The sequence below is a fragment of the Mustela nivalis genome, assembly GCF_964662115.1.
Source record: "Mustela nivalis genome assembly, chromosome: 2".
NCBI classification, from domain to species: domain Eukaryota; kingdom Metazoa; phylum Chordata; class Mammalia; order Carnivora; family Mustelidae; genus Mustela; species Mustela nivalis.
This window is the reverse complement of record NC_139021.1, coordinates 68,476,493-68,495,075: the sequence shown is the minus strand read 5'-3', so window position 1 is coordinate 68,495,075 and position 18,583 is coordinate 68,476,493. Positions and strand designations below refer to the sequence as shown.

Sequence of the window (18,583 nt, the reverse complement as noted above, 5' to 3'; positions counted from 1 at the left end):
TCATTTAAAAAAATCTTTCTTTAATGTGTCATAAATCCATAAGACTTTTCATCTTGAATGGACCTTAAAAATCACATCATAGACAGTCTCTTCATTTAGAAATGATGAAATAATTGCAATGAAATGCAATTTAAGAGATTAAGTGGCCTTAAAATTAAAATCATCATCAAACACCTAATTTAGAATCTGAAAATAACAGTATCATAGAACACATATGGGGCATAACTCCCCTTCCTTACTCTCTCCAGGTTTTAGGCTATGTACTTACTGACCAAAGGAGGGCAGGATAATCAAGATGCACAAATACTGAAATACCAAAGCTCATAACCCACACAATATTAGAAGGTTCTATGACAAAGCTTTCAGGTTGATGTAAAGTCAGTTAACTTGCCACTCTAAAGATATTTAAAAATGATAATGACAGCACTTTGCAGAAATGGTTATAGCCCTCTGGCATTATCTGTTAAAATGACCATTTATGGTTCCATCCAATGTCAACAATTCTACATGCAGCACAAGACATAACAAAACTATTTTAAGCTCCATTGTTGAGTAGAGTGAATGTACCTCCCAGCCTTCAATGTGAGACTGCCATTCCTCTAAGACTTCTAACTTCTCCATCTGCCTCTTGGCCTCATTTATGTTGGAACAGACAGCTTTCACGACTTGGAGGGCTTCCATTACCGCTGCGTAGTCACTGTGTTTCCTTGGACTCTGCTTCAGCAACTCCTGTTTATACACACAAAAAAATAAATCGCCCTTTGATCTTCAGCTTTCTGGTATAGCATGTTCAGAATGGCCAGGAAATGAGAACTGCAGAGATTGTGAGAGTCACTTTCAGAAGGGACATCACAAACTCCACTAAAATTCAGATCAAAAACAAAGGTTGAATCAATGAATATACATTACCCTGACACACATTTTGCAGCTCCTTTAATTTTTTTGCCTTAAAATTATTTTGTTTTAAAAACTAAATTAGATTTCTCCTTTTGAATTGTCAAATATCTCACCTGCAGCATGTAATTTGTTTCTAAGATTGACCTCTGCTCCAACAGAAATAGAACTCTGTATGTCTTCCTAGAGCCTTAGCGGAACATTAAGTCATTATATAAATATGTCTCATAATATCAAAAATAATTTCAATGCCTTATTTCCTAATACACCTTTGAGAAACTACAAAAACATGCCATAAGTAAAGCAAAATTTTTAAATAATGTCTTATACTCTAGCAAAATAAATAACTTACAAGTTCCATTATACTCCATCACTAACAGAGCAATTATGCTATTTTCACCAAAAACCTGGTTTCACTTTCTGCAATGAATGAATTGCCATAAGCCCCGCCACAGATTATTTTTTTTGTTGTGGTTTTGATTTGATTTTGGGGGGCATTTTATGGTTTTTTTTTTCCCATTTAGGATATCAGAGCAAGCGTGATCTTTAATATTTTAAATTTAAAGGTTTTGTTTGTTGTTTAGAAGCACAAAATTAAACAACTTCACCCACTGTGTAGACAGTTGTGACCACATTGCTTTTTAATCAGTCATTTGTTTCTTTACTACAGTTGCCATCATCACGTAACTAACACAATTACAGAAATCCTGGGGCAAGTCTTTAAAATAATTTTCTCAATTCTTAATATCCAGTGGGAAATTATGCAGTTGTTATACTCTCTTGAGGGCTGTTACTGTTGAAACTTCTGCCATAAACTTTGACCCTGCATTCAGTATGTTCAAACTTCATTCTGCAGAGCTATCGCCAGAAGAATACACATTGCATCACTCCCAAGATAAAATTTAAAAACTTATGTTGGATCACAAATCCATAAAAGATATATGCTAGCTTCTCTAAAAATTCTAAAGTGCAGAAGTATTTGTAAATTATGTGAAGTGGTCAAGTCAGTCTGCGGACTGTGATTTGAGGTCCTATGGAATTGTGCCCAGTGGGTATCCATGAAGTTGAGACATGAATGTAGACAATGTGAAATAGCAAGAAAAATAACTAGTAATAATCTTTTGTCAGTTACTTTCTATGAACCCTGTACTGGTTGGCCACACCAATAATTTCAAGTTCCACAAATATGACCAATAGTTTAACACAAAGTGTAACCCCTAATGTTTTTCTCTGAATAAATAAAACCAACCAAAATCAAAGAGATTATCAGCACAATGGTACAACAACAAAAAAATTATCAACACCAACATATCTACTACACAAGTAAATAGTTTCTTTGTGAAGATAATCATCCAAAGAAGGGGAAATATGGCATCTTTCCACTTCTTGAAGGAGCGCTGAGTTGATCATTTTCTTCCTAAGCAAGGATGTGGCCATTATTCTATCTGTTGAGAGGTCAGATCAGCCAACCCTCTCTGGTGGTCATCCCCATCCAGAAGTTATTTAGAACAACTACTTAGCATGATATCCTTCTCTTAATATCACTACCCCTTCTGACTCTTAAAACAAACAGATGCCTGGGATTGCTAAATCAGGTCCAGGAATAGCTGATGTGATCTGAGTCACCAAGTCAAGAGTCTGAAAGGACTCTCAGAAAGACAGGAGTCATGTTTGCCCCAACCTTCCTGTACTGAAGACCATATTAAAGGTCTGCAGAACTGAAGATCCCCATGTTAGCTTCCCTCTGTGGCTTAGCCAAGCAATTTTAACTTGTTTTTTTAAATAAGGAGAAATTGTTTTCAAAGAAATTTTACACAAAAACCCAATTATGCAACTCATGGAAGTTGTAGTTAAAAAAAAATGTATTTTAAGTTCAAATTCCTTATATTTGTTTCTCAAAAAGTAAATCAATAAGAACACCAGTTAATATGTGCATAACATATTGAAATATTTTAAATTTTTAAAAATTTAAAGAAGTAGTTAAACTATTAAGATAAATCAGAATCAAATATATATGAATAATAATAGCTAACATATACGGAGTACATACTGTGCTAAATGATTGGCATAACAGTTTAATTACTATTTTTATGTAATACATTTTCCATATGTGTGTATATATATGTATATACACACATACACAGACATACACATCCATTATACACATCCTTGCAGACATATGCTACAATTTCATCATCATTATTTCTGTTTCATTAATAAAAACCCAAGGCTTTAAGAAGTTAGATTATGTATTCAGTCACACAGCTAGTAAGCAGAATACTTAGGATCTGAACTCAGAGCTCCCGTGCTCAACCACAAACACAAACTGCTGCTGTAGTTCCAAGAAGCACCATTTCCAGAATTGCTATTCCAATCTATTCACATATTCTTACAGTACAAGCATAATTAGCACATTAAAATATGGCGCCTGGGTGGCTCAGTGGGTTAAGCCACTGCCTTCGGCTCAGGTCATGATCTCAGGGTCCTGGGATCGAGTGCCGCATCGGGCTCTCTGCTCAGCAGGGAGCCTGCTTCCTCCTCTCTCTCTCTGCCTGCCTCTTTACCTACTTGTAATCTCTCTCTGTCAAATAAATAAATAAATCTTTAAAAAAAATATGTTTTTCACAACACTTTTAGTCATTGTAATGAGGCAATGGCCTACGACCATTAATGTGTCCAGAGGCAGTACTTGCTTAGCACGGTCATTCTACATCGTACCATTTATTGTCCCATGTGACCCACAACATTTCCTGTAATACTGATTCAAAAACCAAACTGTGAAATTATGTAACTTTCACTTTAAGTTCATTAGCATCAATGGGGAAGTCAAAAAATAAAACAATAGATTTACTTAAGATAATGAACCCTGTAGATAATATGCAATATAAACTTGTCATAAGATATTTAATGGGATCCATCTTGAAACTAATGCATTTACTCTAAAGAAAACTCAAATGGATACGTTTTATACAGAGAGCACTAAAAGTCTCCTTTCCTAAAAGATTTGTTTCCTAATCCATATATATGTGATGAAATAGCTATTTTCCCTAGTAACTCTGAGCTGCTCTTTCTTCAGAAAATCAGATTATTTAAAAGAAAAAAAAATTAAAGCAAAATATGCAGCAAAATATGCAGATACAAGAAAGATACTACAGTAAAATAAACACATAAAATACCTTCAAAATGAGAGGGTATTTGCAAATTCTTTGTATTGGTGTTACTAAATATCCTTCCAGGGGAACATCTGTATTCTTCCGTCCTCCAAGTAGCATGCAGTTCTGCAGTGGAGATAAAAATAATCATAAATTTTTAAAGCTGAAGGCATGAAATTTTCTTTTATCATAAAATTTTCTGTCAAAAACTTGTGAAAGCCTTTCTTTATACCTTCTTTCTCTGAGATGAGCCTGTGAAATCACAAAGAACATTTACAGAAGACAACGAGAAGTATTTTCATATCACGTTAGTTATAGAAACCAAAATATGTTTTAAATACATACCTTTAAAATTAATTTTCATGTACTATCCTCTGAAGTCTGAAGAAAAGAAATAGGATAGAAATGGAGGAATAAATGATGGGTAGGTGGATGGATGGATGGATGGATGGACAGATGGGTGAATGAATGGACTGATGGATAAATAAATAATAGACACAAAGATACACAGATCAATCCTGCTTATAAAGGGAGTTGTGTTGTAGCTGAATTGTGGTGTTGTGCTGTGTTGTAAAGAACAGGGCTGGAGACAACTGGGTTCTATACATCCTCACCACTGACTAGTGATGTAACTTTGTGAGGGAGTCCTGTGAGCATGAACCCCACTGTTGCAGAACTTCCCAGCAGACAAAGGGCTTCCGAGAACTGTTATGAACTAGGAGATGTTATACAGGATGTTATAACCGACCACAGATAGACCACCAGGACATGGGGTATGTGCTACAAACAACATCAGCAGCAGCAGACGAGCAGCCTCGCACGTACAGCAGACCGCAGATTAACCGCAAGCGCCTTTGACGCAGTGACTGAACTGGCATATAAGCAACACTGGCCCTCTGCTTGTCAGAGGGCTCTTGGGACACTCTCACTCAGATCATCCTCCCGGTCGATGCACCCAAAAGGTGTGCTCCAGGGAGGGGATTGGTCACCTTATCAGTCGATGCACCCAAACGGTGTGCTCCCGAGAAGGGGATCGAGCCCTCTCCCTAGCCCACATGGCTAGAGTTGTCTGTCTTGTATTAGCTATTGTGTGGTACATGCTAATAAACAGTTTTCGCTTTCAGTTATTGTGTGTGACCCGTTTGCTTCCACCATCGGACCGGCTCACTCCCCTGGGAGCTCCGTGAGTGGCAGAGAGCTCCCACTTTGGGTTGATTTCAGAATGCTAGTTTTCCTGCCTGTAAAACTGTCGTGTTTTAACCAAGTGATTGCTAAATTACTTTTAGTTATAATACACTACCAGTGACAATGGCCAGCCAGTCTCTGAGAAGGAGGTCAGGTATGATCACCAGAGAGGCAAGATGAATGGAGAAATCTCAAAAGCAGCAATCAGAATAAGATGTAATAGAAGAGAGAATCAACTCTGATTAAAAAAAAAAAGCCTATATCCTCTGAAGCATCTTGTCTTTATTTCATAGTTTAAGTATCAATTTAAAAAAGAAAAAGATTAGAAACTTGTGCCAAATCCTTTTCCTACAATGCCTATCAGAGTGGCTGGCAAAAAGAAAGTAGTCAATAAATATGTAATAAATGGAGAAAAGGGCTCCTCAAATATCATACTGATAATTTAACAACCTTTATACCAGCATTTTACAAGGGTTGAGACTACTGTCCTACATACATTGAGAAGCGAGACCAAGAGCTAAACAGGAAAGGATGAAAAAGAAAAGACTGGGGGTAGCAGTATATGCCCCCACCCCCGACTGTCGTGAGCAACTTGGCTTTAGCCAAATGTATTCATGTCAGCAAAACTAACATCATGCCTTTAACTTCACCCAGACACTTTAGAAGACAGGGAAGCAAAGAAATGTTCTGACTCAAGCATGCTCTTTGAGGGCTTCATCCCCCATTGCAATCAGTTTACCAAAATATTTTTTCCAACCCCACATGGTGCTGTCCCCAGAGGAACCATATGAAACACAACCATGTACATCTCACTGTATTTCCAGTGATGTTTCAGCATCCCTACATAAGTTAGCACCCCTTATAAACACATCCACCCCTTTCCCCATCCCTGGGTTGAAGTACCCTAAGAATTTCATGACTGCTTAACACTGTTATTTCCTTGTCTAATAGGCCCGTACAGATCATGGACTGTCTTCATAACAGCAGAGGTGGGTTGTCACTTTAGACTGGCTTATGAAAGCCAACTCTCTCTCCATGCGTCCAGAAAGAATATCTTCTAAATGACCTCCCAGAGATCTCCCTGATGATGAAAACGGTGGTGGCATATCCAAGTATTTATCACCAAATCTGTAAGCTCTCACCTGTCTTCCCAAGGGTGACTGTTATTAACCCCCATTTTACAGAGATGGAAAATGACACCAGCGATGTAATGAATTTCTTAAAGTCATTCAAGTAATTAGAGGTCACTTAGTACCAGAGCGGGAATTATAAAAGCCAGGTTTCCTACCAGACTGTGCTGTAAGACCATATAAAAACCAGCACTCTTCGGACTTTACTGGCATGGCTTGACACAATTCAGTCAATAAACTAGACCAAGGGGGATCAAAGAGTTGACTGTGCTGAGAAAAGACCGGATTCACTAAGACAATGAAGCTCTAACACCTCCTAAAAAGCCCTAAAATTTTAGTGGCATAGACACCTCTTCTGGCTGTGGCAGAGAAAAGGGATCAGTAAATCCTCTTCCAAAAAAACCAAACCAAACCAAACCAAAACAACAACAACAAAAAAAAAACAACTGTAACCTCAGCAAATTGTCAAAAATATCAACTTCAGAGCTCTGGAAATCAACTAAAGTCAAACAAACAAACAAAAAAAAAAACGATATTTTTATTCATGAAAAACTGTGGAAATTTCAGGTAAGAAAGGTTGGGAGTCTATAACATTCTCACAAGAGCTTCTCCCACCTTCCCTCTGCCTCCTCATGCCCCCATCCTCCTCAGCTCACCCTGCACAGTGGCCCTATCAAAATGGTGCTTCCACAGTGGCTGTCCTGCAGTGGCTCCATCAAAGGGGCCCTGACATAGTGATAGACCCTGAAAACCTGCTTTCAGGTAGACCCTTTACTGCAGAGGGTAAATATCTCACTCCTGAGGGCAATGTCAATAAAGTTAGCACACTCTATAAGAAAAATGGAGAATGCCCACAATTCTGTTGGCCTGAGATTACAGCCCTCTTTGGAGCAGATATCAGGCTGTGCATCTGTAGAAAAGACCCAAAGGGGAAGGGGTATCCCCATGGAAATAAAGACCTAGATCTGACTTGTAAACTGCCTACCCTTTGAATGTCTCCCCCACCCCCCACCAACTAACACATAGATCCATAGACAAGATGATTAACGATGTTTAGTCACCTCTGACAAACCACCAACAGAACTAAGTTAAGCAGTTACTGTAGTCACCCCCTATAAAGAAAGGCTAAATTATAAAACAAACAAACAAAAAAATGAGTAGAGATAGAAGCTGTACATACAAGAGTCACAGGTTCTTAAATCAAGTCCAGGAAAGTTACAACAGCAAAACAAAACAACACAAACAAAAAACAAAAACCAACTTCAGGAAATAGCCTTGATAAATTAAGATGAATATTGTTCTTAGAGCAATCACACTAAACACTAAAAACACTAAACAGTAAAAAAAAAAAAAAAAACCTAAAAAAACCACTAAAAAACTAAACACTAAAAAAAATAGTTCAAAAACAGCAACAGAGGAGATAAAACAGTACACTAAGGAAGGTAAAGGAGGAACAGAGGGGCAACAATAAAAACACATACAGAAAAAACAGTAAAACAATACCTGTCAATACAATATCAATAATTCAGTTAAAGATCAATGAATGGAACACTCCAATCAAAAGTCAGAGATGATCAGGCTGGATAAAAAAAGCAAGATCCATAATGATGTACTATAGTTGGCTAATTGAATTTAAATAAAATATACTTAAAAAAAAAAAAAAGGTAGGATCTAACTATATACTGTCTACCAGGAACATGTTTTAGATTCAAAGACCTAAATAGTTTGTAAGTAAAATACTGGAAAAAGATAAACAAACAGTACAAGAAGTGTCATGGCTATAATAATATCAGCCAAAACAGACTTTAAGAAAAGAAATATCCCGGGGCACCTGGGTGGCTCAGTGGGTTAAGCCTCTGCCTTCAGCTCAGGTCATGATCTCAGGGTCCTGGGATCAAGCCCCACATCGGGCTCTCTGCTCAGCACGGAGCCTGCTTCCCTCTCTCTCTGCCTGCCTCTCTGCCTACTTGTGATCTCCATCTGTCAAATAAATAAACAAATCTTTAAAAAAACAAACAAATAAATAAATAAAAAAGAAAAGAAATATGCCTAGGGACAAAGAAAAACATTTTATGATCAATAGAAATAAAAATACAAGCACTTTCAATGCGTATATATTTAATAACAGAGCCCCAATACATATAAAACAAAACTGACATAATTGAAAGGCAAGACAGACAATTTAACAATTATACCTATAGATTTCAATATCCTACCCTCAATAACTGACAGAACACCTAGAGGAAAAGACAAAGAAGAGAAGAACAACACTATGAACAAAACTGACCTAACATTTATAGAATATTCCACTCAACAGCTGCAGAATATGCATAGTTTTTAAGCACACATGAAGCATACAGAGAGGGGGAAAAAACAAAAAACTCCAGGACAGATCACATGCTAAGCCATAAAAATGTCTTAATGAATTTAAAAAGATTTAAATGATTTAATTATGTTCTCTGACCAAAATGGAATTAAATTTAAAAAGTCAACTACAGGAAGAAATTTGAAAAATTCCAACATTGGGAAATAAAATAACAGAATGTTAAAACTGATGATTCTAAGATTTTACCCTACTGACAAGCTCAAAAGTCAACAGGCCAGAGATTTCTGGATGCTGGAAGAACACGTGAAACTCCTAAGCCAGAGCTACAGGACTTTTTTCCCCTTAGAGCAATAGCAGTAGCCAGAGTATCATTATTTGGGGGCCAGTTTGCCAAGGCTCAGTTCCCAAATTGCAACACAGGGAAGACCAGGTGGCCCATGCACATGGGACACCAGGAAAGGAGACCTAAGGCTAAGAACCATGCATCTTTCATGAGGTCAGCAGGCATGACTGCCCATCACTTAGGAGGAAGAGAATATCTCTACTTTCTGATATAAACGTCCCTTATATTGTGATATAAACATCCTTTAAAGATCAGCCAGAACAAAAGCAGTCAGTCCCTCCACTCAGAAAATGTGCAGGGACACAGTCCCATGCAGAACTGCCTTCCAAGACAAACTCTAAATAAAGAATAGACTATAGATATTACAAAGGAAACTAGACCTTTTCAATAACAAAACATATGTAAAATTTTAGGGAATAAAACTAATGCAGTGTGTAGGGCAAAATTCATAGCTTTAAACACCTACGTTGGAAAAAGCAAAAAGGTTCCAATAAAAACTCTTGACAAACTATGAATATAGTGGAACTTCTTCAACTGTAAGAGGACATCTGTGACAACAGTTAACATCACACTTCATGATGAAAAACTGATTGATTTCCCCCAAGATCAGAACCAAGGCAGGCATGTCTGTTCTTATCACTTCTATTCAATAGTAAACTGGTTCTAACCAGTGCAAAACCCAGGGAGATAAAAAAGACAATTATATTGTAAAGGAAGTAATATAACTGTCTTTACCCTCAGATGACTTCATTCTATATGTAAAGTGTCCTAAGAATCTACCAAAAAACTACTAGAACTAATACATGAATTTAAAGCACATGATACAAAAATATACAATAAACAAAAATAAATAAAAGTCAAATGTTTATATGGTAGCAATAAACAGTCCAAAAATGATATTAAGATCATTCCAATCACAACAGCATCAAAAAGAGCGAAATACTTGGGAAAAAACTTAACAAGTAAGAATAAAACCTGAATACGGACTTCTTAAATAAAATGAAAATATGTTCATAGGGAAAAATTTAATAAATCCTACTTCAACAAAATGTAAGAATTTTGATTTCCAAAAGATAACATTTTTAAACAAACCACACTGAGTGGAAATATTCACAAATTATATGTCAGATACAGAAGAAGTATTCCAAAATAAAGAACACTTGTAGCTCAATATAAGATAAACATCTCAATTTAAAAATTGAGCAAAAGTTCTGAATAAGCATTTCACTAACAGGATATATGAATGTCTAATGAGATCATTGAAAGCATACCTGATATCAATGGTCATGAGAGAAATGCAAATAAAAATCATCTTGAGATAAACTACACCCACTAAACCAGCTGTAATTGCAACTGTTAATACCATGTGTTTGCAAAGATATAAAGAATCTGCAAACATACATTGCTGGTGTATATGGCACAGTCATTTTGGCAGTTTCTTAAATATACACTTACTATGACCTAGCAATTCCACTCTTAGCATCCATCCAAGAAAATGAAAATATCCACATAAAGACTTGTACATGAATGTTCATCTCAGCATCATTTATAAAACAGTTCAAACTGGACATTTCCTGACTTTTTCTATACTAATACCTCTCTCCAAAAAGATCTTCAAGGCCCATCATTAAACTCATACCTGCTTGCTGACCAAAGCCCATATACTGGCAAATGGATAAATAAAATATGGTATAGCCGTACAACGAATACTATCCAGCAATAAAAATGAATGGCATATGGATACATGTCACAATGGGGATGAACCTCAAAACATTTTACTCAGTAAAAGAAACCAGGTGTAAAATATTACATTGAAGGATTCCATTTGTAAGAACTATCCAGAAAAGGCAAACTACAGAGATTGAAAATAAATCAATGATTGCCTAAAGTTTACAGGGGTTGTAGAGATGGGCCATGAGCAGGCATGAGGGATGTGCTAGAAATCTCTATAACTGGATATTGGGGATTATTCCTCCACTCCACAATTGGCTAGATATTATTGAATTGTACACTTCAATGTGGTCCTCACTGGCAATTAAATTGCCCAAATTACTACCAAAATATGCATTTCTTTGTGCTATCCTGAAGAAATGAAACATAGATTCTTATTCTTTCTGTGGAAAGTGAGTAAAGAATTTATGCAGGAGAAAGGTCAATCTTTAAATTTCTTTTCTACCATATCCAGGATCTGCTTCCTTCCTGTGACTGCCCCACTTACAGCTCTCTTAGAAAAGCAAATGAAACCCTAGGGAGCTGAGGGATATAAAAGCGATGATGAGCATAAATGTCTTCTCTCACTAAGAATCTGTGGTTCTCACAAACAATTCATAGTCAGCCAGGAGAGGGCATTATCAGTGTTTGCCCATCCATGAGCTCCTGCCAACTTTCTCCTCTTACGATTAGAGTCCTTTGGGACTCTAGTCTCCTAGGTTAGACACATTTAAAGCATTGTCCCATGAGTACTTTTTACACCACACTGACGCTAGTCCTTGGTTCCTTAGAGAGCCTATCAACAAATCACAGCGTATGGTAACACTCGTACATATACTTACCAAAAAAAATGTGCAGATTGTTCTTATTTTGTTAAGTTCGAGAACCAATTTCTCTGCCTTCTCATGGTTACTACAATATTCATCATATATACGAAACTTGTCTTTCTGTGAATTTGAATAAGGATAAGTTAGAGAGAGTCATGGCAGTAGTTACTTGGAAAGATTAACCTGTATGATGTTTGTGAACATACGCTATGTGTCCAAAGTGTTTACAATATTTTGGGAGCTCTATTCTATGTATGTATCTAAGCACACTTTATTTATCAATTTTCTCTGATTCAAGAATAATAATCTAAGAAAAAAGGTTATATTAACTAGAGTCCAATATGATGTATGCAATACTAAGTAAATGAGCCAAATGGTAGCAAATTACAGAGAAGAGAGTGCTTAGCTTTCCTGAGAGGGTTCAGATACAGCTTAAAAAAAAAAAAAGTAGTATCTGAGCAAGGTTCAGAGAGATGAATCCATCATTCCCAGGCAGGGTGAGGGAAGAAAGCATTTTAGGAACAGGGAAAAGCATGTGCCTGATCATGCAAGAATAGAGAGACCTAGTACCCTGCAGTTCACATGCACCAATCTGGACAGCTGTGTTTAGGAGGGACAGGAACAAATGAGAATAGTCAGCAACAAGTGACTAAGATAATGATGGACTTTGAAGACTCTAATATGAGACTCTCTGTGAAAAAGTATGAGAGGTAATTTCAAGTAGAATGATTTGTTAGTATAATAAAGTAAGGAAATGGTAGCTACTTTCAGACAGCTGTCATACTGTAATAGGACTTACAACAGCGTGTAGCTCCAAAACAAAAGCCAAGACCACTGGGTGGAAATTGCAAGGGCAATCCATAATGGGCAGTGGTAGGCAGATTCAGGATTAACATAAAGGTCTTCTAGTGTTTATAGTTCTCACTAAAAGTGATCAAGTAGGAACAAAATAAATAACCTTCGTATTTGCTACAGAAGGGGTACTTTCAAAAAGGGAGTAATTTCACCATCATGGCCTCTGAGCATCCTTCCGTCATTAAATTTTCTCTCAGTGGCTTGGATTAGTATCTACCAAAGCAGCTCCAATACCAGGAAGACACAGAAAATGTATTGATCAAATATTAGAACCGAAGTACCCTCTGGAATTTCCATGACATACATTTGGAAAGCAACAATGTATACTATTTTATATAGCCAGCAAAAAATATATTGAGTCTGTCTTTTTTCCACTGTATATTTTTTCCTGTTCTGTGGAAGATGAATTGACCATAGAGCTTAGGGTCCATATCTGGGCTCTCTACTCTGATCCAATGGTCTATGTGTCTTTTTTTTTTTTTTTTAATTTTTCAATTTATTTATTTTCAGAAAAACAGTATTCATTATTTTTTCACCACACCCAGTGCTCCATGCCACCCATGCCCTCTATATTACCCACCACCTGGTACCCCAACCTCCCACCCCCCCGCCACTTCTGTTTTTTATACCAGTACCATACTGTCTTGGTGATCATGACTTTGTAGTAAAGCTTGAAATCAGGTAACGTGATGCCCCCAGTTTCTGTATTTTCATTGTTAGTGTATAAGAAAGCCACTGATTTCTGTACATTGACTTTGTATCCTGCCACGTTACGAATTGCTGTATGAGTTCTAGTAGTTTGGGGGTGGAGTCTTTTGGGTTTTCCATATAAAGAATCACGTCATCTGCGAAGAGAGAGAGTTTGACTTCTTCACTGCCTATTTAGATACCTTTTATTTCTCCTTGTTCTCTGATTGCTGTTGCTAGGACTTCTAATACTATGTTGAACAAGAGTGGTGAGAGTGGGCATCCTTGTCGTGTTCCTGATCTCAATGGGAAGGCTGCAGCGTTTTCCCATTGAGGATGATATTTGCTGTGGGTCTTTCATAGATAGATTTTATGAAGTTCAGAAATGTTCCCTCTATCCCTATACTTCGAAGTGTTTTAATCAGGAATGGATGCTAGATTTTGTCCAATGCTTTTTCTACATCAATTGAGAGGACCACGTGGTTCTTCTCTCTTCTCTTATTGATTTGTTCTATCACATTGATTGATTTGCGAATCCCTTGTAACCCAGGGATGAATCCCACCTGGTCATTTAATGTGCTATTCGATCCTGTTTGCTAGGATCTTTTTGAGAATCTTAGCATCCATATTCATCAGTGATATTGGTCTAAAATTAAATACAGTGGAAAAAAGACAGTCTCTTCAATAAATGGTGCTGGGAAAACTGGACAGCTATATGCAGAAGAACGAAACTCGACCATTCTCTTACACTGTACATGATAATAAACTCAAAATGGATAAAAGATCTCAATGTGAGACAGGAATCCATCAGAATCGTAGAGGAGAACACCGGCAGTAACCTGTTCGATATCAGCCACAGCAACTTCTTTCAAGATATGTCTCCAAATGCAAAGGAAACAAAAGCAAAGATGAACTTTTGGGACTTCATCAAAATCAAAGGCTTCTGCACAGCAAAGGAAACAGTAAAAAAAAACAAAGAGGCAACCCACGGAATGGGAGAAGATATTTGCAAATGACAGTACAGACAAAAGGTTGATATCCAGGATCTATAAAGAACTCCTGAAACTCAACACACACAAAACAATCATATCAAAAAATGGGCAGAAGATATGAACAGACACTTCTCCAATCAAGACATACAAATGGCTATTAGACACATGAAAAAATGTTCATCATCACTAGCCATCATGGAGATTCATATTAAAACCACATTGAGATACCACCTTACACCAGTTACAATGGCCAAAAATAGAAAGACAGGAAGCAACATGTGTTGGAGAGGATGTGGAGAAAGGGGAACCCTCTTACACTGTTGGTGGGAATGCAAGTTGGTGCAGTCACTTTGGAGAACAGTGTGGAGATTCCTCAAGAAATTATAAATAGAGCTTCCCTATGACCCTGCCATTGCATTACTGGGTATTTACCCCAAAGATACAGATGTAGTGAAAAGAAGGGCCATCTGTACCCCAGTGTTTAGAGCAGCAATGGCCACGGTCGCCAAACTGTGGAAAGAACCAAGATGCCCTTCAATGGATGAATGGATAAGAAAGGTGTCCATATACACTATGGAGTATTATGCCTCCGTCAGAAAGGAGGAATACCCAACTTTTGTGGCAAGATGGACAGGACTGGAAGAGATGATGTTGAGTGAAATAAGTCAAGCAGAGAAAGTCAATTATCATATGGTTTCACTTATTTGTGGAGCATAACAAATAGCATGGAGGACAAGGGGAGATGGAGAGGAGAAGGGAGTTGAGGGAAATTTGAAGGGGAGGTGAACCATGAGAGACTATGGACTCTGAAAAACAATCTGAGGGTTTTGAAGGGGTGGGGGGTGGTAGGTTGGGGGATCCAGGTGGTGGGTGTTGGAGAGGGCACGGGTTGCATGGAGCACTGGGTATGCTGCAAAAATAATGAATACTGTTACGCTGAAAAAATAAAAAGTATTAAAAAAATCATTGATAACTTGATAAAGTAAAATATATATATATTGAGTTACTTATTTTAAGAGATGGTATGACCCAGAATGAAATATGCTTCAGAAATAGTTTAGCTAAATTCATGGATGACAGATTCATAGTGTGTTACTGAGGAAATGGATGTCAGAGTGCAAGATTCCCATGTGAGGCCCTGGACTAAGGCAGCAAATGCCCATCTGGCAGAAGATGGGAATTCCTTCATGAAGAGGAACAATCTGGATTAAGTGGACACAATCATGCATGGTTTCTAGTTATACCCAAGGAAAGTACGGCTTGATCTTCCTATGCCAAGGAGCCTCTCTCCATTTAATATTAATTACCTTTATGAAATATTTCCTGATTATAAAAAGGACATATGCAGCTCTGCCCACTACATACAGAATTACAGCCTTAGAGACTACATACCATTACCTTTCTAAAGGCTAAATATAAATAAAAATAAACAAACATTGACTTCTGTGACAAAATACTTTTATGCATTTTAAAATAAAACATCAATTATATAGCACTTTGGTATAGAAAGGAATTCAGGTAGGTGTTCGGAAAATTAGCGTCTGTGGAATGCTATAAATAGCAGCACTATTTTTCTTTTCTTTCTTTTTTTTTTTTTTTTGCTATGAATGCCCTTCAGTTCTAAAAATAATTTTCATTTTATAGGTGACTTCTTATTTTATAAATCAATTGCACAAATAATTTCAACTATCCTGTCCAAAGAGACAGAAATGATTACATGAGCGTGATGTGTAATTTGAAACAACTGAGGTCTGACTGGTTATACTTCTCCACCACTCAGTATGACCTTCTGAGAAACTACCCTTGAGAAACACCAAGACTGGTGTCTGTACCTAGAGTGACACCCCTTGTTCACCTGCAGGCTTGTCACCAGCCGATTAACAAGGAAACATTCTGACTCACAAAAGGCTCATCACGCCATTATAAGAGTAAGGATTTTCTGCCTCAAAAGGGAAATGCTCTGTCTTTGGGAGAAACATAAAAATCCATTCATTATGAACAGCCTGAATATTCATTAGGATTCAAAGCTACAGAGGATGCGAAGAACTAACTTGCTGGGAAAAAGAAAAGGCTCTTTGTTCTTCACTGAGTAAAATGGATGATGTGAGGCCCTCATCCCCTTTCTGGCTCTCAGTGGAAGATTTCATTGGCCTTAAAAGACCCCAAACTTTCCGTGTCACATTTTACTTCTACACTGAGTTCTCACATGCTACTGTGCTAAAAGCTAAACCTTAAAATCTGGAGCTAAACCTTAAAACCTTAAAATCCAGAGCTTCTAAAATAAACAGAAATTGATCTTACAAAGTGAGGAAAGCAGGTTCCCACTTCTTGTTGAGCGTTAGGTTCTGAATGCAGGCATTCTTCCACGACTTTTGAAAATTCCTTATGTACAGCAAGGATATTTTCAATGTTTGAGAACAGCATCTACAAATAAATATAAGTGCAATAATGAAGCAGGTAAAAAAAAGTCCATGAGAGGATGGTATTCTCTTTCCAAGCTGAAAATTTCAGGGCATGCTTATCCTTTCCACCCACCCAGAGAGCAGAGGACCAATTTTGTATGGACATCCTTTCTACTCCTACACAGCTCTGGGAACCAGGAACCCATTCCTGGCTCTCAGGAAAAACCCGAGTGACTAAATCCAAGCATGACAGTCCCAAACCTATTAGTGAGAATGGGCAGCAGGTAACATAGTGCAGGCAGATTTGCTGGTAGGCTTTTCAGAGCAAAGGCTTCTTTGGTTCTGGAACGGCATCCTGGAATGGACAGCTTCCCCTCTGGAAAGGTGCTGTCTGGAAGTGATAGCTTGGACAGCTACAACGTCATTTTGCAGGGATGAGAGGAGCCATTCCTGGGGCAAAGTGGATAACCTGAATGGCAAAGTGAAGAGCTAGACAGAACCTGGCAATCTTATCGACCTCCCTGAGTCACAGGTCCTGAACCTTCTCTTCTGTCTGGAGTCCCCAAATGAGAGCTGAAGTGTCTCCAAGTCATTTGAATAATAAGTGTCTTTTGCTTGAGACCTAAAGCACACAAACTAAAATGCTCCCATGGTAAGAGAATTTGAAAGTTCATTTTTAATTTATGAAAAAATAGTCAGAAGAGCCTATAAAAATCCTTGGGAATTTTTTAATTTTTGTAAAATAAAACAGCAAATCAGCACCAAAAATAAACATCAATAATAATTTAGGCAGCTTAAATGAATAGTAATGTAGTGCAATTAATTTTCATTTACCTCCTCCCCCCTTTACAAAACCCTTCATCATTTTCCTTTCCTGCAGCCTAAAAGGAAGGGCTTATACATGTGTTTCTGAGTTGAAGACATTATGCAGACATTATCCGCACCACGGAACCACTCAAATCATTTACCCTTGCCTTCCTAAGCCACATCTGGCAATTCTCCCACTTAGGGCTCTATTCCCCCCTGCTCACAGACACTGAGGTTCTTGGTCAGGAGTTTGTTTTTCTCCCTCTTTTCAAACTGTCCTAAGGCCTTGGCAGAAAGTTGTTCCATGTCTTCTCGCCATCCTTATCAGTCTCTGTTTCTTTTCCCAAACCCTCTTTCCCTTTATCTCAGGGTTGCCCACACAAGTGGCTGGTGCAGAACTTATAGTGGAACTGAGGAGAAGCTGAAAAGCCTAGAGTAACATCCCACAGAAGAAATTTTAACTAAAAGGGAATGTGTGCTTGGGTTAAGGGCTGTCTGTGTCTCCTCACCTTTACTGTTTCTTTTGTTATATTTTTCTCAATTTTTGATGCTGCACACTGGTTCATTCTTGTAAGAATGCCTGCATAAAACAAACAAATAAAAAAAGATTTTGTGAAGGCAACATTAGGTTAGTAAAATAACAGGGTATTGATTAGAACTAAATTTTTTGTAGGAAGCCAGAGTTTAAAAACCCAATAACTACTGAGAATAATAGTTTTGTTGTAAAAAGTGAAACCCTGGTTCACAGTGGTTTTTCCCTGGGAATTATATCCTTCAGAATTTGGGGGCAAGACCAAAAGTGACCATGTATATACATGAACTAAATTTATCCATCACGATCTCATTGTTCTGTGGTAAACAGGAGTCAAATGTTTCCTAAACTTCTAAGTCTTGTGAAGCACATAACACCAAGATCTAATGAAAAATGGGATTTCTGATTTTTAAAAAAGGGGAGGGGTCAGAAATTCCAAGGTGATCCTTTGGAACTAAGATAGACTGAGATAGACTGAGGGAAGAAATAGGGAGTCAAAGATAGAAAGAGAATGAAAGAGAAAGAGAGAAAGAAAGTGACTCTTCAAGAAGGAATGAAACAATTTCCCTTCCCTTCCTAACTACCCCCTGCCAAGTTTTAGAAAGCCAGATTTTGCATTTCTGGGATCAGGTCAGGGCTCTCCAAAGCCCTATGGTAGGCAGAAAAGTTCCTTAGTATTTCAAAGATCTGGACTCTCCTTAATAAGTCATTAATTAAACTTGGACCCATGACCAAGTAAGC

At 37.6% G+C, this 18,583-nt stretch overlaps 2 protein-coding genes across 6 annotated transcripts in view; one reads left to right on the top strand and one right to left on the bottom strand.

The window, feature by feature from the left end:
• The window catches only part of LOC309859427 (uncharacterized protein), an 867,228-nt gene that overhangs the window by 336,884 nt on the left and 511,761 nt on the right, over positions 1-18,583 (top strand). The window lies entirely within an intron of this gene.
• LOC309859425 (phosphatidylinositol 3,4,5-trisphosphate-dependent Rac exchanger 2 protein-like) overlaps positions 1-18,583 on the bottom strand; it is a 48,605-nt gene that overhangs the window by 23,352 nt on the left and 6,670 nt on the right. For 4 of the 5 annotated variants that reach the window (XM_082720070.1, XM_082720069.1, XM_082720072.1 and 1 more), the window contains exons 2-6: positions 17,820-17,890; positions 16,403-16,525; positions 11,583-11,687; positions 4,071-4,172; positions 568-729 (exon numbers count right to left, since the gene is read on the bottom strand). In XM_082720070.1, coding sequence (XP_082576196.1) covers positions 568-729; positions 4,071-4,172; positions 11,583-11,687; positions 16,403-16,525; positions 17,820-17,890 — 563 coding nt within the window. The remainder of the gene's footprint in view (positions 1-567; positions 730-4,070; positions 4,173-11,582; positions 11,688-16,402; positions 16,526-17,819; positions 17,891-18,583) is intronic. The other variant, XM_082720071.1, reaches the window with a different exon arrangement.